General features: G+C 44.3%; 1 protein-coding gene across 1 annotated transcript in view; it reads right to left on the bottom strand.

Annotated features, from left to right (window-relative positions):
- marchf9 (membrane-associated ring finger (C3HC4) 9) overlaps positions 1-27579 on the bottom strand; it is a 44415-nt gene that overhangs the window by 5698 nt on the left and 11138 nt on the right. Inside the window, exon 2 of the mRNA XM_080217956.1 lies at positions 7466-7621. Within this exon, the coding sequence (XP_080074082.1) occupies positions 7466-7621 (156 nt within the window). The remainder of the gene's footprint in view (positions 1-7465; positions 7622-27579) is intronic.

Below are 27579 nucleotides of genomic sequence, written 5' to 3'. Positions count from 1 at the left end.
TTAAGTTGCCGTGGTGGTTAGAGATGTTAAGGCCAGTCTGAATCTATCTTATAGTCAAAACGAACAATCCCGAGCACTGGTCAGAACAAAGGCACTCAGACATGACAGATCGAGTAGCATTGAGTAGCTGTGACAGTATGAAGCAGCTTCAGGTCAGATGAAGGACAGGTTAGATACAGAGTAAAGTTCCCTGTACTCTGTCCCAACAAGGTGCCTTAACTCAAACTTCAGTACGGCAGGGCTCAGAAGCAATGCAGCATTTTAATTTTGCATATCATTCATCCTTATGGTCTCTGAGTGGGCTGGATTATCAGCAGTTACATGTTGCAAATTAGTGACTGGATTGTCAGTTTCTCAACTCACTGCACATAGGGTCCTTTCACCAGGCAGAGATCCCTCACATTGGGTTGGATTTTCACCTGAGCTGAAAGGCCAGTGTTCTCCCCAACTTCACAAATGCAGTCCCTGGTCACCATTTACCTCAAGCTGTTGGCCCTTGTCTTTTAGTTGTGCTAATTTTTTTCTCTCTCTTGACATTCCCCACATCCTGCTTTATGTCCCTCGGTGAGGCAAGTTCCTAGGCCATTGGCTTTTAGAGGCAGCAATCAGGAGGTGCAGGAGATTGTTGCCGAGTAATAATTGGGCTTTCCAAGCTTAAAACTGAGTTACTAAAATCAGAAGGTGCTTGAGAGGTTTGTGAAACACAAGGTTAAACTCATAGTGCCTGGCAGTTATGGGTAGCAAAAATGAATGGTGTTGAGGTCATATTCTACAACACAGATTGTGTGTTGGAAATATTAAAACAGGGCAATGCAGAACATGTGGGGCATGTGTTTGGTCTGGTCCTATAAACATAAAATCAATAATACCCTTTGACTTATGGTGAGTCATGCTGTGGTACAGTTTCGTCAGTGCCAGCAACTCCCTGGTATCTCACTCAGGTCACCATTCTTCACTTGAGTCTACACAGTATTGGCAGGCTATTCATCTGGTGGGAGATGGAGGTTGGAGGAATCAGAACCTAAGCTTGATTTTGCTCTTACCTGACAGCCACACACATATGCATTTTCCAAGTTAGGGGCCCAGTGGAAAGTGACAAGGAGGAGTAGGAACCCAACTATTCACCCTGCATCTCTCATCAGTGTTCAAGGGATCAGCTACTTCAACACAGAGCAGGAATTAATCCTGGGGTCTGCCAGGTGACACCTGACCGTGTCACTACCAACTGAGCCACTGAATAGCACAATGCATTATCATGCCATCATGCAGAAATTAACATATGAGCAAGATTTAAGGGATTATGCATATTGCTTACACTTTACTCAGCGTCAATGGGCATGCCATGTGACCCAATTTTTTACTCTCTCCAGGACCTGCAATAAATTGCATGCTTATAGCGTCTGTGTGGCAAGGTTTCACCAGGGCATCCAAATCAATAAAACAAGTGAACTCCTCTTAAAAATGCAAAAGCCCTGAGATAGGGAGAGTAGGAAAACAAGACAGCTGTTTGTGTTGTAATTTCCCTAGGCAATGGAAGCAGTCAGGTGCTGGAGGCATTTCTCCAGGGGCTAAAGGAAGAGAGAAAGTAGCAATTGGCAAGTTTACTCTTCAGCTTTTGTGATGTTGGTTGAGAGATAAATATTGGGCTCAGGACAGTGGGTGAACTCCATCTGCTCTTCAAATAATCGCTGTGGGATTTTCTTTGCCCACCTGAGAGGGCAGATGGGGGTTTTGGTTTAATGTCTCATCTGAAAGATAGTGCAACACTCCCTCAGTACTGCACTCGTTTCAGCCTGGATTTTGTGCAAGTGGTACCTGAACCCACAACGTTTAGACTCAGAGGCAAGAGTGCTGCGCACTGAGCCACAGCCAGCACTGCTCATAACTTGGGTCTCAAGTGTTAATTTAAGTGGTCATATCATCAAGTAATAAGCATAAGCCTAAGGACCAATCCGTCACAAGATTTAAAAGTGACCCAGAAAACTCAGGTGTAGAATAACGTTAGTGAAATTGGGCATGAATGAAAGGCACAAAACATGCTATATATTTTAGCAAGCGGACGTTAATCAAAATAGCGGGTGTGGGAGGACTAGGGTAATGGAGGCTTTGCATGAATGAACCTTCCCACACAGAAGAATCTCTGATGAGTATGTCTAAATGTCAACATTACGTGCACAACAACAATTCTTGAAGAGAAATGTTTGCTTCTGAGCTGAGGAGGTCAGTGCTTCTCCATTGTGTAGCCTTGAAGCTATGTAACCACCACCAGTGCTCCACCTATCTGCAGTATCTCAGCACTGCAGAGGTGGTACATAATCAGCAGAAGGAGTCATGATGCTGATTGTCCAAAGCACCAAAGACCCTGTTTGCATTCAAGAAAGTCAATCCTGATATAAATGGGTGGGAGAGCATCATGGAAGTGGAGGATGTCTCCTGCTCACTGTCCCCAAACTTTTTCCAGTCACGTAATCATCTACTGCATGACATGTTTTCCAAAAAAATCTGATCCACTTAAGAGAATAGTGAGGGTGGTTGACTGAGGCAAGAGGTTAACAATTTCAATCCTCTTGCCTTTTCATGAATGGAAAAACTAAATGAAGGGAAAGCCAGCGTGCTCTAGAGAACCAACTCCTCACAGCACTATCAGTGACAATCACCATCTCTACAGCACAGCTAGATACAGTCCAGGAGGATCCAGGCAACAAGAATGAGGAGTAAAGCAAGAAAGGTTTGCATTTACGGTCATTCACAACCTCAAGACGTCCCAAAGTGCTTTGCATCCAATGTAGTACTATTTTGTAAAGTGCAGTAACTGTTGTCAAGCAGGAAACCTGGCAGTCAATTAGCAAGCTCCTGCAAACAACAACTTGATACCGACCAGATAATTTGCTTAATGATGTTGGCTGAAGGATAAATTTTGGAGTAAAGTACATTCCACAGTCAGAAGAAGCAAGTGATCATGGCTCAAAGCCATGATCTGTGGGCAGGAAGTCTACAATAGTTCCTGCCTTTACTCCAACAGGTAGAGATTCAGATCTCACTGGATTTGCTAACAATTGGAGGTTTCTGTCTGAGGAGGATCATCAGTCACTTGTGTCCTCTGCAAATTTCTGGGGATGACTATGAGGAATCCATGAGCCGGAATTTTACAACTTTGAACAAACTTATCTGCAGTGCAGTCCACTCTGAAACACAATCAACTACTGTAGAATTTGCAGGGGAGTCGTTGATGGTGCTATAGATCATGAGCAGTAGGAGCACACCTTTCGGAATTCTCACACTCCTGCTGTAGAGTTTGAGCTCCAATCTTATAGATGTCAATTCTTGGCCACCTTTGAGCTGTTGGGAAATTGGATAGAGAGGGGGAGGAATTGGTCTCACTATCCAGAGTGCTGTCAAAATGATTGAAGGAATGCCTCTCAAGGACGTGTCCACTTCTGGGCCACCACACATCCTTGCACATATGACAATGGAGGGGCCCCAGGAAACAGGGGTGAATAGCTGCAACAGAAGTGTGCGTGGCCAAAGCAAGTGTAGGGCCATTGTCATATACAGCATAAGATGATATAGTGCCCCAGAATTCCAGCAGGCCACCAACACATTTACTCCTTTCATAAAGGAATCCCTTTGGAAAAGCAGTTAGTTGGATGTTCGGCATCACATGCAATCCAGTCACCATCACAAGATGATGACAATCATGCATCAATATTAAAAGCAAGTGGCCAGCAAAAGATAGGATTTGAGGAACTGCCCAGGAAATTGTCAGAGGTGATGATTTAGAGAATCGTTCATTTGGAGAATGTAGAAGAAACAGGCCAGATACATGGAAGGCATCTTCAATCAGTGCTTGGTCTGCTAGGCTTTCTTGGTGCATGAGTGGATCAGCAGGTGATTTCTTCAGTGTGGCTCTTCCATCTTGTTCTTCAGCTGCTGTGGCATGACCTATTTGCAAGAAGTAGTTATGGAACATGCAGCAAATGAGGATAATGGGATGTGCAATCATTTTGTATATAGAATGAGGCTCACAGTACCTGCACTCTATTTCTTCCAAAAGGGGGCCAGGACCCCACCCTCAGAAGCTGGTTTTGGTTTTCCCTCCACTCTTCCTTCCCATCAGATAAGAGGGATTGCTTTAACATAGGGACATTGTCAAGAAAACACATGGAAGGAGATATTGAGAGTTGATAGTCATTTAACAGCTAGGCTCTGAAAGACTAAAATGCCTTTGAGCTCCTAGAGGCCGTAGATTGTGCACAAGAGCCTGAAAGGCAACATAGGCGCGGACAATGATCCTATGTGCCGTCAAGAATTGTGTTGCTGTATTATGGCACTGGCAGTCATGAGTGAAAGTGTTCAGTGATGCATCTGTGATCTCCTTTGTCTGATCAGCTTTCTTGATTTCCTGCTCTCTAGCACACAAATAGCGCAAATGTTCACTGTAATGCCAAGGATTTCCAGGTTTAATTTGGAAACAAAGAAAGACTTGCATTTAGATAGCGCTTTTCATAACCTTAGGCCATCCCAAAGTACTCTAGAGCCAAAGTACCTTTGACCATTAGGGAAATGCCACAGCCAATTTGCGCACAGCAAGGTCTCACAAACTGCAATGCGATAAATGGCCATATCATTTGATTTTAGGTGTGGGTTAAGGGATAAATATTGCACACAGGACACAAGAGAGAACTTTACTGCTCTCCTTCAAATAACGATCATGATTTTTCCCATCTCCCTGAGAGGGCAGATGGGGTCTCAGTCCAACCAAAAGACAGCACTTCTGCATGCAGCAGTCTCTCAGCACCAGACAGGGAGTGTCAGCATGGATTATGTGCTCAAGTCTCTGGAGTGGGACTTGAACCCATGATCTTGTGACACAGAGGTAAGAGGTCTAACCCCAAGCCACGGCTGACGTCCATTAAAAATAATAGCTTCTCATCGAAAGTCAAAGCGAAGACAATTTACAGATTTAAAGCTGTGCTATGTTTCCATTGCAGAATCTCAAAGCAAAGTTGATCAGAGCTGATGGCATTAATCAGCCACTCACACTCTTTACATCTTTTCATCTTCTGATTGGATTACTGTCATGTAACTCACCTCAGGTTATTTGGATGTCTGTTATCAGTGGCCTAGCATGTCGCATCTTATAGCTCATCCACAGTCCTTCAGCTGGATATGTGACAGCATGCACTGGGATTTGAGGAGAGGTGACCGAGAAATAAATATACACATTCTGGTAACTGGCTTAGACTAGCTGCAGGGAGTGCATCAATTTATTTGATGTTCCAGTACTTTGTAATTGAAGACAACTATTTGGAGGAGTGTGACTGTTTAGGAACATTTTCACCAGTAAGCCAAAAATAATCAACCCATAGAAAACACAATTTAAACCAGCCCCTCCTCTTCACGCCACCGCCTCCCCCACCCATCCAGCCCCCACATCCAGTTCATATTTCAAATTCCCTGTACAACATTAGATTGATCACTCATTAATAAAACCATTCGCTTCAATGTTTAAAGGGGACACTGATTTCAAGAAAAAGTGCTGGGAAGAGTGGAATGGGGTTGGGCAGTGGGGGTGCAGAGTTTGTTGTTTGCTTGTGAAGAGAGCTGCATCCAGAGACTTGTTTTATATCACATCGATGTCACATTCAAGGTAACCAACGTTCTGTTGTTTTTGTTAGCAAATGTGAAACAGTTGCCAAGCACTTTTTCATGCAAACACTGCGCCTGTAAGAATAGGTTTTCCATCTTCACCCCCGCCCTCATCATACCAGTTGTGTTGTGCAATTCACGTAAGACATGGCACCTGGGTCCAAAAGAAAAGCATGACAGTGGGTTTGTGGTGTCTCTTAAGCGACATCCCCAGAAGACTAATGCCCTTAGTTGGTAGGTTTGTGATTCAGGTCATTAACTGCATGACCCAGTGCAGTACTGAGCCATATGGACCTGATCAGGTCCTCAGTTGGTGCTGAATTAGCTTCTGCGCTGGCTGAGTTCAGCTAAGTTGCAGTGGTCCCCAGCGATGTGGGTTATGGAGGGTGAGAGTTAACCAAGAGTGCTGCCTTATTTTTTTTTAAAAATCATCATTCCACCCCTTGCTCCCTCACTTACCGGAAAGTGCGTGTGTGCAGATGCTGGGATGGCAACACACTCAAGCTTTGCTACAATGCCACCCAGGGTTGAATGCTCTGCTAAACCTTAATGTCCAGGCTCCATGTAATAAACAAGCGAGTGAGTGAGGTACCTGAGGGAAGCTGGTGCATGTGAAACTTTGTGCCAGCCCCTTAGTCAAGAGAGTGGTGGTAGTGAAGATAGGGAGAGGTTCAAAAACTAGGAGGAGGTGAAATGACTACAGATTTCTTGCACGCTTCTGGGAAATTCCACATATACATCAGTCTCTCGTCTCTCTGTTACTATGTAGGTGTTACTGTTTGTAAATCAGAAAGTTTATCCATCTTGGCCAACATTCATAGAACAGCTGTGACATCAGTACAAATCGGAATCAATGCTCACTGACACAAACATGTTCACATGAGGCTGGAGTCAGGTTGAGATAGAGTGTGGTGTTATATTGCTTGGAAGGAGGATGTCTTGCTTTGTTCTGCTGCTGAGTCTGTACCAAAGCTGCTCTGGATTCACACCACACCTTCGTATCAGTGTGCAGCAAAAGCTGTTGTTAGGCTTAAGGTACGGAGGAGGCCTCACTGTCTCTCGACTCAGGACTGGAAAGTGTAGGAGGTGAGGACACATTCTGAGCAGTTAGGAGGTGGAGTCTTTTTTTTGAATTAAAAGCCTGTCATCATTTTGATTTGTGCTGAATACATTCTTTCTCCAGTGGATCTGAAATGGTGTTGTGTACTCACCAGTACCTTCCTATCAGCATTAACACCTTTCTTTGTAGAAAGAGTAACTGATAAGAAAGTGTTGCCGAGATTGGAATTAATATCCCACAACAACATTTGATAGTAGCAGAGGTGGGGTGGGGCTTTATTTTTTCCTATCCTGCTGGCGATACTGCCTTGTTTGTGGTAAATGGATAAATGCCACCAACATGGCATGAGCACCATGCATAGCACCAAGAGGTTTGTGACTGGATGACAGTGGGCTGAAGCTCCAATACACATTTGAATCTTTAGGAGGCATCTCTATAATTACCCTGCCTCCTTCTTCATATCTGGATCTGACAGCTTGCCGGGACTAAATAGCTACCAGGAGGCAGTAGAGCCTCCCGTGACATGACTCACCAATCCCAGCCCTGAGGAAGAAAGTACTGGAACATTACAAGGCGGTTCAGACACCATCTGACAGCCTTGAAGAATTGGCGGGGACTATAATGTATACTCACTCAAACTGTGGGCTGGGTGATCTGTCATGGAGAGGCCAAGCAAGAGACTACAACCAAGACAGATTAAACACATCCAAAGTACATTTCTGCTTCCCAACATGCCAATGGATATCCGCAACTGACCTGCAGGGGGTTCTTGGTGCTGATTGCCAGGACCTGGTATTTAAAGTAACACAGCTCACAGCTCCATGAGCCTCGCTCGCTGATCCAGCGGATTAGGCACGGCTGGTGGGTGCAGCGCACAGAACCATCACAACGACAGGGGCTCAGTAAATCACCCTGTAAAAACAGAAAATGTACAGCACATTAATCACAAATGTTCAGGGAGATCTCATAGGTGCTGTACACAGCAAGTCACAAACATTTAAAGAACAAACTTGAACTTTTTAAGTGTCGTCACGGTCACAGTGTCAGAAATATGGCAGCTTTTATGCACACAGCAAGATCCCACAAGTAGCAAAGTGATTAATTTTTTTTTGAAAAAGGTCAAATGTTGATTGAAGGATAAATATTGCTCAAGACACCAGGGAGAACTCCTCTGCTGTTCTTCCAATAGTACCATGGGATCATTTGCACACAGCTGTGAATGCAGACAGGGCTTCAGTTTAAAGTCTCATTTGAGAGAGTGAGACTCCAACAGTGCAGCGCTCCTTCATGACTGACCTGGGCATGTCTACCTGGATTTTGGGTTCAAGTCTCCAGAGTGGGAAACAAGCTGTTACTCACAGAGCCACAGCTGACATATGCTGATTTATTAACTAGATAAGAATTTTCCATTGGTTTTTGAAGTGGCGATGAACCACATTGCTCCTGTCGTCTCCAACATGTCTCAATGCTTGCAGATCCACATCAACTATGATAACACAGCCCTCACATACATGGAGTCTATTATTATCCATTCTAGGTGGCACAATTACAGATGACATCCCCACAGGGATCCTGAATTACTTCAGCCCTGTTATTTTCACACATATTTTAAAAAAGCTCTTAACAAGTGCTCTTGTCGAACACATTCCTTGATCTAATCTTTTTTGATTAGATTTAATCTTTCCTCAACAACTCCCCATCTCCAAATGGCCCGCGCATGCACACTCAGCGCCCCCTCTCCCTGCCACCCCGCCATCACCACCACCAATCCCTTGTGACTCCTACTGGAATACAACAGCCCTCCAAAACTCTACCCAAAACTGATATTCTTCATGTGTGAGCCCAGCGAGGTTTGCCAGGCTATTCAACCAAGATGGATACTGTAGCCCAGTCCAATGCCAACATCATCCAATGTCTAGACATGTAGTCAAATCATTGAACGGGGTGAGAGATCACCGGGTAACACCCAGGACCAAAAACTAGCCGATTGTAACACTTGCTCATGTGCAGGCACATCCATATAAAGTTTTATTACATTTTACATGTTCAGGCTATGAGGAGGCCCAGTGCATTTCCCTGTGACCCAGTGGGCCGAATGGCCTCTTCTGCACTGTAGGGATTCTATGATCTCGAAGTCTGGTTATTTCTATTGTTTAACTTTTGACCATGAATTTCTCCTATTTCCCACAATTTAAAACTACTCTTCCTTTTAAAGCAGCAGTACCATTGAGAATAGGTCACGCCAAACCTTGCCTCATTCCTTTATAAAAAATCAACATGATCACTTCTTAACATTGAAACCCATCATGATATCACTTGCACATGTGGTGTATCTATATGGTGCCTTTACAACCTTAGTATATCCCAAAGCACTTGACAGCCAATGAATGACATTAAGGTGCAGTTACTCAGTGCTATGGGGTAGGAAATACAGCAGCCAATTTGCGGACAGCAACCTCTCACGAACAGCTATATATAATGATCAAACAATCAATTTTTTGATGTTGATTAATAGATAAATATTAGACAGGACACCAGAGGGAACACCATTTCTCTTCTTGCAATAATACCATAGAATCTGTGACACCCACCCGAGAGGGTATACTGCTTGTGAGATTAAAATCTTATCCAAACGTCCAATTGTGCAGCGCTTCCCCAGCACCGTCCCACAACAGCGCGCCGTTCTGTCAGTGCCGTCCCGTGACAGCGCGCCGTTCCGTCAGCGCTGCCCCACGACAGCGCGCTGTTCCCCCAGCACTGCCCCGCGACAGCACGCCGTTCGTCAGCGCCGCCCCACGACAGCGCGCCGTTCCCTCAGCACCGTCTCACAACAGCGCACCGTTCCCCCAGCACCGTCCCGCGACAGCACGCCATTCCCCCAGCACTGCCCTGCTCCTGGGTCAGTCTCCCAGTGTCATGACAGTGCAGTGCTGCCCCAGCACAATCCTGTGACACTCCCCCAGCACCAACCCTGTGACATTCCCTCAGCACTGGCACCGTGACCACATGATACTCCCTCAGCATCACCCCCATGACAGCGCAGCTTGCCTCCTGCACCACCCCACAACAGCGCATTTCAAATAGAAAAAAATTCATGTTACAAAAAAACTGCTGCTTTTAAATGCGCTAATCAATCACATTCTTATGAAAATAACGAAGTAAATGATCATGGCAACAAGATTAAGATTTAGAAGAAAGAGGACTTTTGGTCACCATTGTGTTAATGCTCTTCCCTCCATTGCTGGACTGATGTTGGCTCCAGGGCTAAATTTCAACATTGCTCAGGGAACTATCTAGCCAATGTGGATGCCTTGAGCTGCCTGCCGCTACCCATCAGCCTAACTTCTCCTCCGAAGATGGATGAAGTCTTCATGTCTCTGAACCTCATGGACACTCTGCCAGTATCGACCAAGCAAATCCAGGCTTGGACTCAAAGGGACCCTACGCTGGTAAAACATCACATTGTCCTCAATGGTAGACCAAAAGGATGTCCTACAGAAGGTTGAAACCTTATCTCTCTAAATATCAGGAGTTGAGTATAGAAGATGACATCATTTTTGTGGGGCGCCTGGGTGCTTGTCCTGTATCCAGCCCAGCGACCAATACTTCAAGAGTTGCACAATGGCCACCCAGGAATTTCTTTAAGATGAAAATGCTCACAAGGAGCTTGGTCTGGTGACCTGGCGGAAACAATGGTATCAAAAACCTGGTCGAGTGGTGCAAAACCTGCCAGGAAAACCTGAAGACCCCACTAGCAGTGTCGTTGCATCCTTGGGAATGGCTGGGGAGATCCTGGGTGTGAGTACATGCAAACTTCGCTGGGGCATTTATAGGCTCCATGTTTTTAATTCTCATCGACGCTCATTCAAAATGGATCAACATGCACCAGATGGCCTCTACTACCTCTTACAATACCATAGAGAAACCCTGTCAGTCTTTTAGTACGCATGGTGTATCTGAGGTTCTTGTGACAGAGAACAGGATCCCACTTAGCAGTGGGGAGTTTCAGACCTTCATAAGTACGAACAGAGTAAGGCACATCTGCACAGCACCTTACCACCTGTCCTCAAATGGTCTGGTTGAGTGGGCAGTCCAGACGTTTAAATGTGGCCTGAAGAAACAAACCACAGATTTTGTCGAAACAAAGCTCACATGTTGCTTTTTTAACTATAGAACTGTGCATAGCAGATAAGGGGACAACAATGAGAAGTGGGATGGTTAATGCAGGACTGTGGGTGTTGTATTTGAATGTGCGCAGTATACGAAATAAAGTAAATGAGCTTGTAGCGCAGATTTAAATTGGCAGGTACGATGTTTTGGGCGTCACAAGACGTGACTGCAAGGGGATCAGGGCTGGCAGCTAAATATCCAAGGATACACATCCCATCGAAAAGATAAGCAGGTGGGCAGAGGGAGCAGAGTTGCCTTGTTAGTAAGAAATTAAATTGGTAGCAAGAAACAATGTTGGGTCAGAAGATGTAGAATCTGTGTGGATAGAATTGAGGAACTGCAAAAGTAAAAAGACCCTGATGCGAGTTATGTACATGCCTCTGAGCAGTCGTCAGGATGTGGGGCACAAGATACACCAAGAGATAAAAAAGGCATATAAAAAAGGCAATATTACAGTAATCATGGGGGACTTTAATATGTAGGTGGACTGGGAAAATCAGGTTGGTAGTGGATTCCAAGAAAAGGAATTTGTGGAATGTTCATGAGATGGCTTTTGGAGCAGCTTGTGATGGAGCCCATTCAGGCACAGTCAGTTCTGAATCTGGTGATGTTTAATGAAGCAGGTATGATAAGGGAGCTTAAAATGAAGGAACCCTTGGGAGGCAGTGACTGTAATAAAATAGAATTCACTCTGCAGTTTGAGAGGGAGAAGCTGGAATCAGATGTAACGGTATTACAGTTGAGTAAAGGGAACTACAGAGGCATGAGGGAGGAACTAATCATCAGAGTTGATTGGGATAGGAGCCTAGCAGAAAAGAAGGTGAAACAGCAATGGCAAGAGTTTCTGGGAGTAATTTGGGAGGCACAGAAAAATTTCATCCCAGAGAAGAAGAAGCATACTAACGGAAGGACAAAGCAGCCATGGCTGACGGGAAGTCAGGAACCACATAAAAGCAAATGGAAAAGCACACACATTATGCTGAAGATTACTGGGAAGCCCTTAAAAACCAACAGACGTCAACTAAAATAAGGAAGGGAGAAGAAATATGAGGGTAAGCTAGCCAGTAATATAAAAGAAGATTGCAAAAGTATTTTTAGATATTTAAGGGTAAGAGAGAGGCAGGAGTGGACATTGGACCACTGGTAAATGATGCTGGAGAAGTAGTAATGGGGGACAAAGAAATAGCGGAGGAACTAAACGGTTACTTTATGTCAGTCTTCACAGGGGACAACACCAGTAACATATCAGAAATTCAAGATTTTAGAGTCCGTTATTCAGGATAAGATTTCAGAATACTTAGAAGTGCATAGTAAAATAGAGCAAAATCAGCATGGTTTCATCAAGGGGAGGTCATGCCTGACAAATCTGTTAAAATTCTTTGAGGAGGTAATGAATAGGTTAGACAAAGGACAGCTAGTGGTATTATCTACTTAGATTTCCAGAAGGCCTTTCACAAGATGCCGCACAAGAGGCTGCTGAATAAGATAAGTCCCCAAGGGGAGGTCATGCCTGACAAATCTGTTAAAATTCTTTGAGGAGGTAATGAATAGGTTAGACAAAGGACAGCTAGTGGTATTATCTACTTAGATTTCCAGAAGGCCTTTCACAAGATGCCGCACAAGAGGCTGCTGAATAAGATAAGAGCCCATGGTGTTAGAGGCAAGATACTGGCATGGATAGAAGATTGGCTGACTGGTAGAAGGCAGAGAATGGGAATAAAAGGGCCCTTTTCAGGATGGCAGCCAGTGACTAGTGAAGTTCCGCAGGGGTCAGTGTTGGGATCACAGCTTTTCACTCTATACATAAATGATCCAGATGAAGGAGCTGAGGGCATGTGGCTAAGTTTGAAAATGATACAAAGATAGTTGGAGGGACAGGTAGTATTGAGGAGGCGAGGAGGCTGCAGAATGACTTGGACAGGTTACGAGAATGGGCAAAGAAGTGGCAGATGGAATACAATGTGGGAAAGTGTGAGGTTATGCACTTTGATAGAAAGAATAGAGGTGCAGACTAATTTCTAAATGGGAGAGAATTCCGAAATCGGAAGCGCAAAGGGACTTGGAGTCCTAGTACAGGATTCTCTTAAGATTGACTTGGTAGTTAGGAAGGTAAATGCAATGTTGGGATTCATTTTGAGAGAATTAGAACATAAAAGTAGGGATGTACTGCTGGGGCTTTATAAAGCTCTGGTCAGACCACATTTGGGCGATTTGGGCCTCATATCTAAGAAAGGATGTGCTGCCCTTGGAGAAGGTCCAGGGGAGGCTCTCAAGAACAATCCCAGGAATGAAAAACTTGACGTATAAGGAGAGTCTGAGGACCTTGGGCCAGTACTTGATGAGAGTATAGAAGGATATGGGGAAATCTCATTGAATCTGACAGAATACTGAAAGGCCTGGATAGAGTGGGCGTGGGGAAGATGTTTCCATTAGTAAGAGAGACTCGGATCCGAGAGCAGAGGCTCTGAATAAAGACACGACCCTTTAGAACTGCGCTGAGGAGGAATTTCTTCAACCAGAGGATGCTGAATCTATGGAATTCATTGCCACAGAAGGCTGAGGAGGCCACGTCATTGAGTATATTTAAGACAGAGATTGATAGGTTCTTGATTGGTAAGGGGATCAAAGGTTATGGGAGGAAGGTGGAAGAATGGGATTGAGAAACTTATCTGCCATAATTGAATGGCGGAGCAGACTTGATTGGGCCAAATGGCCTAATTCTGCTCCTATATCCTATGATCTTATGCTGCATATGATGACGGGAATAGTCCCGGCAGAGCTATTGATGGACTGATACCTGCGGACTAGGCTTAACCTGAAGTTCCCAAATTTGGCCAGCAGCATCGATTTAAAAGAAGCAGCCCAGAAAGACCACGATGGTTAGAGACAAGAGAGAGACTTCAAACTGGGAAATACAGCCCAGATGAAGAACTTCGGCAATGGCTCCCTGTGGATTCCATCATCATGGGAGCGAGGGAGAAGCCTCAGACAAAGGGGTGGGGCAGGGTGCAATAACCCCCATAAGGTCCATGGGGAATCATTGATTGATCTCCCTGTGGGGCCCACCGAGTATGAATTCCACTGGTAACTGGTAGTAGCCTACCCCGCTGGAACTCATTAAATGAGCCTTTTATAAGGCAGGCCCAGGAGTGGGCCTGCTGAATTGCAGTCCCAGGCAAGGTCTAATGTCATCAGGGCAGTGGTTTTACTTTGCATTCTGTAATAAACTGTGTCCCTTTCCAGTCAGGATTTGTGAGTTATTACAATTGGATCTGCCTTAGCCATGATCTTCCCAGGGACCCAATTCAGACCAGTATTGGAATTGCTTATATAAACTAAATTGTTTACCTGAAAAACCCTCGCAACATCAGTGGAGACATGATATCTCTTCTGTGCATCTTGTTTGCCTCGAATCTCCTACCAAATTTGGAAATATTAGATCGAGTCTTGTCCGAAGACATCTTCCCATGAGCAATTCAGTAGGGGTAAGTGCTGTTGTGGCACAAGGAGTAGTTCTGTACATTCGTAGAAAATGGGCCAATCGAAGTTGTAAAGGTGCAGAGGATTGTTTCTTCATGACACATTTAAACATCTAGATGCGTTTTTCAGCTAACCCATTTGAGGCCGGGTGATAGGACGCTGTTCTTTCATGCAAAATTCCATTGGTTTACGTGAAATTTTGTAATTTCTTTCTCCCCCAAATGGAGTCCTATTGTTAGAGGCTTTGCACTTCAAGCAACCCATGTGTGGTGAATGTCTGCCGTAGTTTGTTGACTGTGGCTAAGGATTTTGTGGTTTTCATCTTATGCATGTCCACCCATTTTGAATGAGTGTCAGTAATGATGAGAAACATGCTGCCCATGAAGGAGCCCGCAAAATCAATATGGAGTTGCATCCACAGCTGACCTGGCCATTTCCACAGTTGCAAAAGAGCCAAGGATGGTAAGCATTGTTTAACTAGTTTAAAGTTTATTTATTAGTGTCACAAGTAGGATTACATTAACACTGCAATGAAGTTACTGTGAAAATCCCCTATTCGCCACATTCTGGCGCCTGTTCGGGTACACTGAGGGAGAATTTAGCATGGCCAATGCACCCGAACAAGCACATCTTTCAGACTGTGGGAGCACCTGGAGGAAACCCACGCAGACACAGGGAGAACCTGCAGACTCCGCATAGACAGTGAGCCAACTGGGAAACAAACCTGGGTCCCTCGTGCTGTGACGCAGCAGTACTAACCACTGTGCCATCATGCTGCCCCAGCTGTACTTGATCCTGGCTGCAGTGTCCAACGAGGTCTGTATTGATCCCAGGCCACCACATGTAACTCTGGGCTAACGTTTTCATTTTCATCATACCAGGATGTGCAGTGCAATTCTTGTAATAGCGCTGTCCAAACAGGAGTAAAAATAACCACCGTACCTCCCCACTACAGTGGTCTATCTTTGCAATTCAGCTTATCCTTCCTGATTTGGAAAGGTTGGAATTGTTCAGACTTCTCACAATGCCAACCGTAAAGGACCATCAATTTGACTCTAGACAAAATGGGGTGCCTTTGGGTCCGCAACTTGATTTGTCATGCCAATGCAGGTAATGTGTCTAGAAAGTTAACAGCAAGCACAATTTCTTGGAGCATTTGTGGTGGTGGAATACTTTGTGGCAAAGGAAGGCAGCTTAAAGCATCTGCATTGACAATGTGGGTACCTGGCTTATGTTGGAATGTATAATCATATGCCGCCAACAGCAGGGCCCAACATTGGACCCTCACTGAAGCTATGGGGGAAATGGATTTTTCCTCTCTGAACAATGTTAAAAGTGGTTTATGGTTGGTAATTATTGTAAAGTGCTATCTGTAAGTGTACTGATGAAACTTTTTGACCCTCCAAAGAAGAGCCAAACCTTCCTTTTTGATCTGGAAAGAGACCCTCTCAGCATCTGTTCATGTTCTTGAAGCAAAAGCTACACCATCCTCAAGTCTGTGGGACAATACTGCTCCTATTCCATAGGGCGAGGCATCACGCAGGTCAGCAATATTTCTTTTGCAGGATCAAAATGAACTGAGGAGCTTGAAGATTGCAATGTCATTGTAACTCGCTCAAATGCTTTTGCTTGATATTCATTCCAATGCCACCTTTGGTATTTCCTGAGAAGCGTATGCAAAGGTGCCAGCATCGTGGACAGCGTGTGGATAAATCGTCCATAATAATTTATCTTCCCCAAGAATGATTTAAGTTCAGATACATTTCTGGGGCTGGTGCTTCCTGGATTGTCTTAACCTTCTCCTCCATAACATGCAGCCCTTGAGCGTTGACCCTGAATCCCAAATATGTTACTTCATGTGCTTGGAACGTGCCTATTTCTCTCTTGAACCTTACCCCTGCTTCTTTTAATCTTTTCAACGCTTCCTCCAAATTTGCTAAGTGTTCTTCTTCCATAATCAGTATATCATCCAAATAGACAACGACCTTGGGCAGGTCCTGTAACAAGTTTTCCATAGTGCTTTGAAATATGGTGCATGCTGAACATATTCCGAACAGCAACCATGTATATTGATATAAGCCTTTGTGGGTGTTGATTGTTACAAATTCCTTAGATCCCTCATCTAACTCTATCTGCTGATAAGCATGACTCATGTTGAGTTTTGTATAAGTTAATTCTCCAGCTAACTTGGCATACAGATCTTTGATCTTTGGTGTCGGGTACGGATCCAGTATTGTTTCTTGGTTGATGATTAGCTTATATTCATCACAAATCCTGACAGTGCAGTCTGGCTTAACAACAGAGACAATGGGGGTAGCCCCAGTAAACTGTACAGGCTCAATTGTTCCCAAGTTCTCCAGCCGCTCGAGCTCAGCTTCTGCTTTTTCATGTAAAGCATAGGGCACTGGACGAGCTCTGTAGAACTTGGGTGTTGCCTCAGGATCAACATAAACCTTTGTGTTGATATGCTATATCTTGCCCAGTTTGTTCTGAAATACTTCTTGGTATTTCCAAAATATTCCATGAAAATTGTCTTCATAAACGCTGAAAATCTCCAACCAATTTATTCAGATCTGACGGAACCAATCTCGCCCCATTAGACTTGGCCACAATGATTGGTAACTGGGCTGATTGATGTTGGTAGGTTACTGGTGCTGCTGTGGTACTGAGTATCTTCAAGACTTCTCTGGTCACGTGGCCAACCAATATGTCTGCTCTTCTATGACAGCGACAGAGGCTCCTGTATCCATCTTGTAATATAAACAGGGCCTAGTTTTAAGGCTGATAAAATTGGATATCCTAAATTAAAGAATTGGGCATATTAAAATCAAACACAGTCAAACCTCGGGCAGATGAATTGTACAATACACAAACATGTCTGGGCCTGATTCATCAAGCACCCATCAAAGATCGTTGCACTCTACGGATACTTAGCAGGAGATCATTGCACCCCATTGAAATGCACCAGTCTATTGTTGGAAGCCCAGATCGGGCCAGACTTTCTGTCACCAAGAGTTCCTGCAGTTGGCTTAATCTGATAACATGTAAGCAACAGCTTGGAGATGGACACCTGGGGGCGGACCCTGGTGTCCTGTCAGGCAGACATCAAGAAACCCACTGGGTATTGGAACCCCCACCTGGGACCTCATTGGCCAGAAGCCAGAGAAGTTTCTGGAAAGGCAAGCAGGCAGGGGATAAATGGATACATTTTCAGACACTCGAAGACTCGATGAGGGAGACGACCTTGACCATTCGGAAGACTGACCAGAGAAGGAAGGAAGGAAGAAGCTGCCATGGAGACTCACCTTCGTGATGACAGACCAGAGGGACTCAGAATTGAGCCTTGAGTTTTAACCAAACCATCTTTGCAGGAGTATACTTGAATCTGGCGTATCCTCTTGTTTTATATGGGTAATTTAAAAGTTAATAGTGTTATTATTAATAAACTTGTTGAACCTTTATTTGTGTTTGTCCTTTGTCCATCTTGCAAGTAAAGGCACTGGGTTAAAACCTTGGAGTAAGCAAACTGGTCAAAAGTATCTGAGAATTAACAGGTACAACAATCTCCATTCTTAGTAGTGAACCATTTGCCATTAATACAGTTACAATTGCGGTTGACTTGCTTATTTTAGTATTGTTTACTCTGTAAACTTTAGATTCATCTTTGGAGTTGTTTTCAAAACTATGCACCAGAGTTGGATTTTTTTTCGTTGGCCCTTGGTAGGTTTTGTGTGGCTCTGCATTTAATCCTAATATCCAGTTACAGGCAAAACAAGTTACATCTTTAAATTTACACCTCTCCTTGGGGTGCTTTTCCCCTGCACCGGCAGCATTCTTCAAAGTTCATGGTCTGCAGCTCGGAGTTTCTGTATCTCTGTCCCCTATCTTGCTCGCCATCTTTGACTCACAGCTTTCAGTATCCTCATCCTTGGAACCACAACTTCCTGAGGTTTCCTGCCAAAGTAAGTTGACCTTGCCTAGCTGCACGCTTTGTAACTCTAATGTGCTTTTCTCAGCACTTTCTGTAGCCTGAGCAACGCTCTTGTGAAGGTAAGTTCTGTCTCTGCTAATTTTTTTTGTATGGTGGAGTTATTCACCACAAACCAACCTATCTCTTAACATTTTGTTTAGTATCAATCCTGAACCATGCAATGAATGCCACTAATGTCTCCCCTGGGTTTCTCATTGTAGAATTAAATTTATATCGCTGCATTATTACTGATGGTTTTGGGTGGTAGTGCTCTTTGACCAGTTCAACCACCTGCTTGAATGCTTTACTATCTGGGGCGTCTGAAGAAGTCAAACTTCAAATTAGATGATAAGTCTGAACCCTGCAGATGGTTAGAAGGATTACATTTTGCTTCTTTCCTTCCCTCCCTCTTCTCTCCACCCCCCCCCCCCCCCCCCCCCCCCACACCAGCTGCCGATAAACTACTTGGAGATACTCCACATACTGGATTCACTGCACTATTTCAGGGTCAAATGATTCCAACTTCCAAACTGAATTTTGGCACTCACAAGTTGTTGCAGTAGTATTCCTCAAAAGGGTTGTGATTCAAGGATTGTTCTCCCAATTTACAGCAGATGACAGAAAAAAATTCCACTTTACCTCATTGCCAAATGTAATGACTGCGGGGAATTGATGAACAACAAGAGTTTAGGAGTCGGGAGGTAATGCTGCAACTTTATAAGACCCTTGTCAGACCCCACTTGGAGTACTGTGCGCAGTTCTGGTCGCCTCACTACAGGAAGGATGTGGAAGCTATTGAAAGGGTGCAGAGGAGATTTACAAGGATGTTGCCTGGATTGGGAGGCATCCCTTATGAAGATAGGTTGAGGGAGCTCGGTCTCTTCTCCCTGGAGAGACGAAGGTTGAGAGGCGACCTGATAGAGGTTTATAAAATGTTGAGAGGAATAGATAGGGTGGATTCTCGGAGGCTATTTCCCAGGGCTGAAATGGTCGCTACGAGAGGACACAGGTTTAAGGTGCTGGGAAGCAAGTGCAGAGGAGATGTCAGGGGAAAGTTTTTCACTCATAGGGTGGTGAGTGAGTGGAATCGGCTGCCGCCGGTGGTGGTAGAGGCGAACTCACTGGGGTCTTTTAAAAGACTTCTGGATGAGTACCTGGGATCTAATGGCATTGCAAGTTACAGATAGTTCGATGGCTTGGTAGGTATGGATGTGATCGGCGCAACTTGTGGGCCAAAGGGCCTGTTTGTGCTGCAGTGTTCTATGTTCTATGTAACAATGCTACTAAACAAACTAGAGGTTTATTCTAGAAATAAACAACCATATACATAGGACAGTGATAAGAAAGCTTAAACTCAATGACTCCCAGACGCCAACTGTCAAACAACCGCCTCTCCGTGATTGGCCCGATAGGTCATGTGGCCCTGAACCCCCTCCCACAAAGGGACACATCACCACATGTCATGTGAATGTTTTCTGGGGGAGTCTGCCTCTAGCAGTCCTCTATATAATAAAGCCAGTTTGAAAACTGCTCCCATACCACTGTGTATGATGTGTACCCACTAGACCAATAATTCTCAAACTGGGGTGTGCAGAAACATTCCAGGAGATCCACAGGACAGGGTGACCATCCACAGCACGAGAGGTGTTCTCGCACCCCACTGCCCCACTCTAGTGTTCTCTCCCAGCCCAGTGCAGTGAGAAGCAGGTACACTCAACTCACTGATGTCTGTAATTGAATACCTGTTTTCTTAAAACATTCTTTACATGCAGCCCTTTTGTATTAGAAGTATTATTCATTCATTCATGTGTGTTCTGCTGAAGGCAGGTCCTTGGCTCATTGTCTGCTGATACTTCATCCTGAGCCATTTCCTTAGCAGCTTTTGTCAGTGGTGGTTTTCCATTGGCTTTCACTCCCAGGAGCAAAGCAAGGAGGCAGACCCCAAGTTTACGTCAGCTGGAACAGGAATCAAATCTGCGCTGTTGACCATCTAACAGCTGAGTTAACTGGCTCCCTTAAGAATATTATACAGTATTATAATTTAGATTGGGAGCACAGGATATCTATGACAACTGATCTATTTGAAAAGGGGTCCTCCAAACAAAAAAAGTTTGCCAATCACTGTTATAAACACGCATGCAACATTAGCAACAAAGACACATCCAAGAACTTGTAGGTACAGGAAAATCAGGTAACAAACTCAGAAAAATGCAAAATTTTTTGATGTGCAAAAAGAGAAAGTGTTTGAAACAGTTGTAGGCGGACACATTTGTATTTTGTGCACTGAAATGTACAGGTGGAGTGTACTGTACAGATTTTTTTTTGATTCATTCATGGGATGTGAGTGTCATTGGCTGCGACCTTGAACAGAGTGCCTTGCTGGGCCATTTTGGAGGGCATTCAAAAAGATTTCTTTCTCGAAAGGGCAATCAACAACAGTTTCATGGTCATCATTAGATTATCAATCATCCATATTTTTATTGAATTCAAATTTCACCATCTGCCATGGTGGAATTCGAACCCAGGTCCCCAGAGCATTACCCTGGGCCTCCGGATTACTAGTCTGTGCTGAACATTAGAGCACTCCCAGCCCCTTCCAGTTATGATCAAGCAGCAGATTATTGTTATAGAGCAAATGCAGGTAGATGGAGTTGAGATGCTGATCAAATCTGACCCAGTTGAATGGCAGAACAAGCTTGAGGGGTTAATGGCTTCTTCTTGTTCCTGTGCTTCATTCTGTTCTTCGCCAGTGCCACTGCATCCAGGCTCACTGGATTGTGATCACAAATGGGGGTCCTGGCTGATTTTCTGTCTTGAAACAAGAGACAGACAAGGAGCATCTAATCTGTCAGCCATCACCCAGGCTGAGGTCTGTTAAGATAGAACCTGGGTCTTTCTGACTCAACACCACACCCAGCTGCACATTCACCAACTGAGGCACTTCAGACTAATGTCACTTGTGCCATCCTTTGTTATGAGAGCCAGCCTTTTATTTATTTTTTTAAAGACTGCCAAAACTATGCCAGTTCAAATTGAATCAGTTGAAGAGGTAATGCAGTTGGTGTTTGAACTAAAGCCAAAAGCAGGCCAATGGAATAAAATAAGACCTGTAATCTACTGTATTCCTAGCCATTTGAAAACATAAAGACAACAACCAGGACCATTTCACACTCGACACAGAACAGAGCCACACAGTAAGTAGATGGACCATCTTGCAATGAGTGCAGTGACAAGCTGCCTGAGCTGGAGAGGTCAAATGTGCATCAAATGTCGCATGACCTGCAGTTGTTCTGGTGGTGAAACTTCCCCACTACCCTGCCCATTAGAACCAGATGTCTCACCATGAATTATTTCTGCTTCTTTTGTTCTCTAGAATTGGAAAGTTGGGTTTCCAGCCACATGGCGCTGGGAGCTTTCATCAAATTAGCTAGGGCTTAGTGAGTCACCTCACAGACTCAAAGAACAAAGAACAAAATCAGCCCGGGAAACAGGCCCTTCGGCCCAACGAGCCCACGCTGCCATCTCAACACCACCAGTCCACCTCTCTACCCATGACCCCTATCTCACCTCTGGAATGGTGCTTGAATTTTCTGACTCAGAAACTAGAGCACATCAATCCAGTCAGATACTCCAGTACAGTATTAAGGGACTGCTGCACTATCATAGGGGCGTCTTTTGGATGAGATATTAAACTGAGGCCTCCATCTGCCTTCTCAGATCGAGAAAGATCCCCTAGCATTGTTTTGAACAGTTCTCCCTTGTGTCCTGGGCCAATATTTATCCCTCAACCAATATTATTAGAAACAAATTATTTGGTCATATTCACACTGCTGTGTTTATGGGAGCTTGCTGTGCACAAATTGACTGCAGCACATTGTTCGAGTATGAGTCATTACGATTGAAAAAAAGATGGCAATAAACTGGAAAATAAGTAGAGGTAAAGCAATGAGCAAAAATCAAACACAGCTTAGTTATTCAGCGCTGAGCTGGGTTTTAACTGTTTGTTCCACCTGCACATTGCTTCTGTCATCTCCAGACTTAACTATTTAAACATTCTTCTGACCGGCCACACATCTTCCACCCTCCATAAACCTGAGGTCATCCAAGACTCTGCGCCTGTATTCCAATTTGCACCAAGCCTCGTTCAACTATTACCCCCTGTGCACAATGACCTACAGTGGCTCCCAGTCCAGCAGCACCTTGATTTATAAACTCTCATCCTCATCTGCAAACCTTTTCCTGCCCTCATCCCAGTAAGCTTCTCCAGCTCCTGTGACCCTCTGAGAGATCTGTGCTTCCGTAATTCAGATGTTTTGAGCATCCCTAGTTTTATAATCGCTCCACCATTGACAGCTATGCCTTCAGCTGCTTAGGCCCCATGATTTAGAATCTTCTCCCTGCTAATAACTTACTTCTTTGACTAAACTTTGTTCACCTGCACCAGTAGTTCCTTAGGTGTCTCGGCATCAAATTGTGTTTACTCTGTTAAAGGTGCTATACAAGCACACCTTGTCATTGTCCCCTGTCACTGTCCCCTCTCCACCCCAGCCTGAGGTTTTCCACCACCACTGGATTTCTGCCCAAGTCTGGAGCTGACCTTCGTGTACTTGAAATATTATTGCTGTCATTCCCTTACAGAGTGCAGTGCACCGTGCTGAATGTTTCTCTCTGGCTGTCAGCTTTGTGAAGTAGTGACATTAAAAATGGAAAGAGGATCCCTCTTGTCTGCTGCCAGTGGCTGTGTTAAACCTGCCACACACACTCCCCACCCCTGCTTGTTCAGCGAGTAAATTCAGCAGCCACTATATAGCTAATTCACATACAGTCAGAAGATCCCAAGCTTAGACCTCAGCCCTGTGTTGAATTAGCCGATATTTGAGTTGGTGTGGTGATGGGGAAGTGGTACAGTTTGTCTGGGGTGGCAGGGGAATCTTTCAGAGTTCGTGCGACTGCAAGTCCAGCGAACAAGTGCTCCTGCATGGATGTCCAGTGAAACATCACCCTCCCACTGAACTGATACAGTGAAACATTCTTCTCCACTGTACATTCATATTTTCAGTCTATTGATGCTGCAAACTAGGGAAATTGGAGGTGTGCTGTGTAACATGAGATCATATCCATTCTGACTTGGACTGAAGGAGGCAAATTTCATTCAAGCCTTTGTCTCGATTCTATCACATCCTACATAGTGGACCCAGAAAACACACCAGAGGTCAGAGAGCATCAGGTCTTGGTTACGAGATACTTTCTCAACTTAGCCCAGCATGCAGGAGGTTTGAACAAAGTGCTCCATGAGCAGTAGGAAAAAAATCTATATTTAATTCTGCAGTGCTGCCTTTCCAGCTCACCAAATCAATAAAAGCAAAAGTAACAAAACTGGAATCCCTTGGAAAAAACACAGTTACAGATGAAGCACTGAGCTGCTACCTATCAGAAAATCATCTTGACAACTGTTTGGCGACAGACAGCATTTTCTAGGTGAATGACAAGAGAAGAAATGTAGCACTCAAAACGGATCAATCAACAGCGCAATCTGAAGCTGCTGTTTCTGCAGCCAAGGGGAGGAGAACAGAAGGACCCCATGTTTTTGTGGCGATGGCATCATCACTTGCACGCCATTTCCGTCAGCGCGTTGCAATATTTTACAAACATGATCAACAAAGCAGTTTGCTGGCTGTTAATTTGCCCATTAACAGACCAAAGCTGCAACTGAAGGATGACCACTTGGATAGGGTACTGGAGAGCTTGGTGTTGCTAAGCAACAACCTGCACCTTTAATGTAGCAAAATGTCCCAAAGTGCTTCAGAAGAAAGATACTAAACATAAAGATACCAAATATAAGCTTGGTCATAGAGGTTGGTTTTACAGAGCAACTTAAAACGAGCAGGTAGGAAGGTGGAGTGGTCTAGAGAGGGAATTCCAGAGCTTTAGGCCCAGACAGCAGAAAGCATTATAGGCTGCACTCCTTTTTTAGTTATCTCAAAAACCTATTACTATTGTTTTGTTTGCACTTCAGTTCCATGTACCAGATCTATGGGCACCTGGGATGGAGATGGGGGTTGGGGGGAGAGGGGGAGGAGCAGAAGACCTCCTCATGAACCTGCTCCTGGGCCTGGCCAGACTCACCATAATGTGGAGATGCCGTTGTTGGACTGGAGTAAGCACAATAAGAAGTCTCAAGACCAGGTTAAAGCCAAACAGATTTATTTGGTAGCACAAGCTTCTGGAGCGACACTCCGAAAGCTTGTGCTACCAAATAAACCTGTTGGATTTTAACCTGATGTTGTGAGACTTCTTACTGTGCAGACTCACCATAAACAGGTCCAGGCAGTGGGCGACTGAGGGGGGGTTCATCCAGCCTGACTGTTTGCCCATCCACTGTGGCTACATTCATGGCCAGGTATCCCTGGAGAGGGAGCATGCAGTGTCCGAGGGAACCATCAAGGCCTTCCATGCTCTTTGGGCACTGCAGGGACTGGGGTGTATTATCGACCCCTTTAACCACATTTCAATTTCATGTTTCAGTTTCCTTTCCACTTTGTTTTTTGTTTCCGGCGGTTCCCTTCTTTTTGGGGGCTGCCCCTTTTACTTTGTCCCTCAGTTTATTTGATTTAGTTGAATTGATTTGCCAAAAAGATTGGCAGCAGAAAGCATAGCTGCTAATAGTGGAGCAATTAAAATCAAGTATGTGCAAGAGGCCAGAATTGGAGTTGCATAGATATTTTGTAGGGTTTTATGGCGAGAAGTTTTTAATTCACTCAAAGGATGTGGGTTTCACTGGCTAGGCAAACATTTACTGCCCATCCCGAATTGTTGTTGGGAAGGTGGTGGTGAGCTGCCTTCTTGAACCGCTGCAGTCCAGGTAGGTACACCCACGGTACTATTAGGAAGGGAGTGCCTGGATTTTGGCCCAGCAACAGTGAAGGAATATTTCCAAGTCAGGATGGTGAGTGGCTTGGAGGGGAACTTGCAGGCGATGGTGTTCCTATGTGTCTGCCGTCCTTGTCTTTCTAGATGATAGTGGTACTGGGTCTGGAAGGTGCTGCCGAAAGAGCTTTGGTGAGTTGCTGCCATGCTGCTATTGTGCATTGATGATGGAGGGTGTGAAAGTTTGTGGAAGGGCTGCCAATCAAGCGGGGCTGCTTTGTCCTGGATAGTGTTGAGCTTGAACGTTGCCGGAACTGTACTCACCCAGGCAAGGGGAGTATTCCATTATACTCCTGACTTTTGCCTTGTAGATTGTGAACAGGCTTTGGGGAATCAGTTGTTGAGATACGGAGGGGCAAGGGAAATGGTGAGATTTGGAAACAAGGATATAAGTTTTAAAATCAAGGTGCTGCTTAACCTGGAGCCAATGTAGGTCAACACAGGGATGACAGAGGAATGGGATTTGGTGATGGTTAGGATGCTGGCAGGGTCAAGGAGAGAAATCATGGACAACTGGTGCTTCTTTTTCCAGGCCCCTTATTCCCCATTCTCACCAAATCATGCATGGTATTTTTTCTCCTTTCAAGCTTCACTAATCACAGCAAGGTACTTGTAAAATGATAAGGCCCATTGTTGGCAAGTGGATACAAATATCCAGTTGCCAACATGCTGAATATATATGCAGCATGAGTCATTATATAATTTCAGCTCTTAATATTAATGTATTGTTAGTTTGTGTGCATCCTATAGGTGCTCCCACTCTATTAAGCCCGAGTACAAATTTAATTTTCTCAGCATTGTGCAATATTGTTAATTTGCCAGTAAAATAACATGTTCTGCACGTTACACCATATGAACATAATGACAGGAAATTCATCTTGGGGAATTCAGTAGTGCACAAGATCTTTTCCATTCTGTAGAAGACTATCTCCTGCCTGGGCGCATGATACTTTTCAATGTAATTATTTCATACAAGGGGTTAGAATTAGATTCTAGTTTATCAGTAATCTCAGGGTAGAAAGATCAAATGACTCCCAAGTGGCAAAGTGGAATAATTGAACAACAAAGGTCTTCACTGTCAGGGAGAAGTGTTGGAGCCCTTAGGTATATTGGTGCGACAAAACATTTAAGAGGCCAGAGGCAAAGACAATTGTATCTGTGCTTTTTTGAACGGCAAGTCTGAAGACTCTGTTAATCACTCCTTCTCATTACAATATAATTTCAATGTCTACTATGCAATACAATTTATCACAATATTTCATTCCTCAAAAAAATTCATAAAAGCACCATGGTAGACTGGGATAATAGGCAAGTCGACAAAAGGACAAGATTGAAATCAATGGAAAATACTCTTGAGAATCATGTGCAGTTTCAAACAGGTTACTGATTCACTAGGAACCCATTATGCACTCCTATCCTGGTAATTTCACCCCACAAAGCTTGCTCCCAGTAAACTTTCATTAGGAACAAAATAAACTGAACTCCAGCCTTGATTCCACTCTCTGTTTGCAAGATAATTATGAGTGACAAAGGTCATCTAGCTCAGCTCATCTCACCCATCCAGAATGACATATGAACATACATATTACAAGCAGAAGACATTTGGCCCCTCATGCCTGCTCTGCCATTTGATAACATTTACTACATTATGCTAATGACTACAACTCATAAGCGTTTAATTGGCTGTAAATCGATTTGAGTCTTTGTGAAAGGTGCTGTATAAATGTCTTTCTTTCATTACATCTGAATAAAGTAGGCAGAATGACTGTAGCAATGGTGAAATTGGAGGCCCAGTGCTGATTCTCTGTGGATAATTAATCAGAGCAATCATCCAATATTAGCAAAGTGCCTACAAATAAATCACCACATTTACAAAACATCTCGTAGACAATACAACCATATTTTTCTGACTTCTCTGGCAACAACCCACAACATACCATAACTGGCACCTTTCCTTTTTATGCTAATGATATAATCCCCAGGATTTGTCACTTAGACATCCACCAACAGCTCAGGAGAAGATTGATACATGGCACGTAAATTCAGCATGACCTTAACTCAAGAACTGGATTTTTTTGCCTTTCCCCATAAGCTGTCACACAAATTGTTTATATACTGTGAATTTACAGCCAAAATGGATAAAATGACATGAATGAAACTCCAATGGCAAAAATAATGTGACAACCTTCCCCACTCCTCATACCCCACAACACCCACCATTCTTCTAACCCCCACAGAGCCCCCTAATGTCCCCTGCACCCCACAACCCAACCACACCCACCAACACTCTCCACCACCACTTGTCAAAACCCCATCCCATAGA

This window comes from Carcharhinus amblyrhynchos, chromosome X, assembly GCF_965287045.1.
Source record: "Carcharhinus amblyrhynchos chromosome X, sCarAmb.v2.hapA, whole genome shotgun sequence".
Taxonomy (NCBI): Eukaryota; Metazoa; Chordata; class Chondrichthyes; order Carcharhiniformes; family Carcharhinidae; genus Carcharhinus; species Carcharhinus amblyrhynchos.
This window is presented reverse-complemented; position numbering and strand designations above follow the sequence as displayed.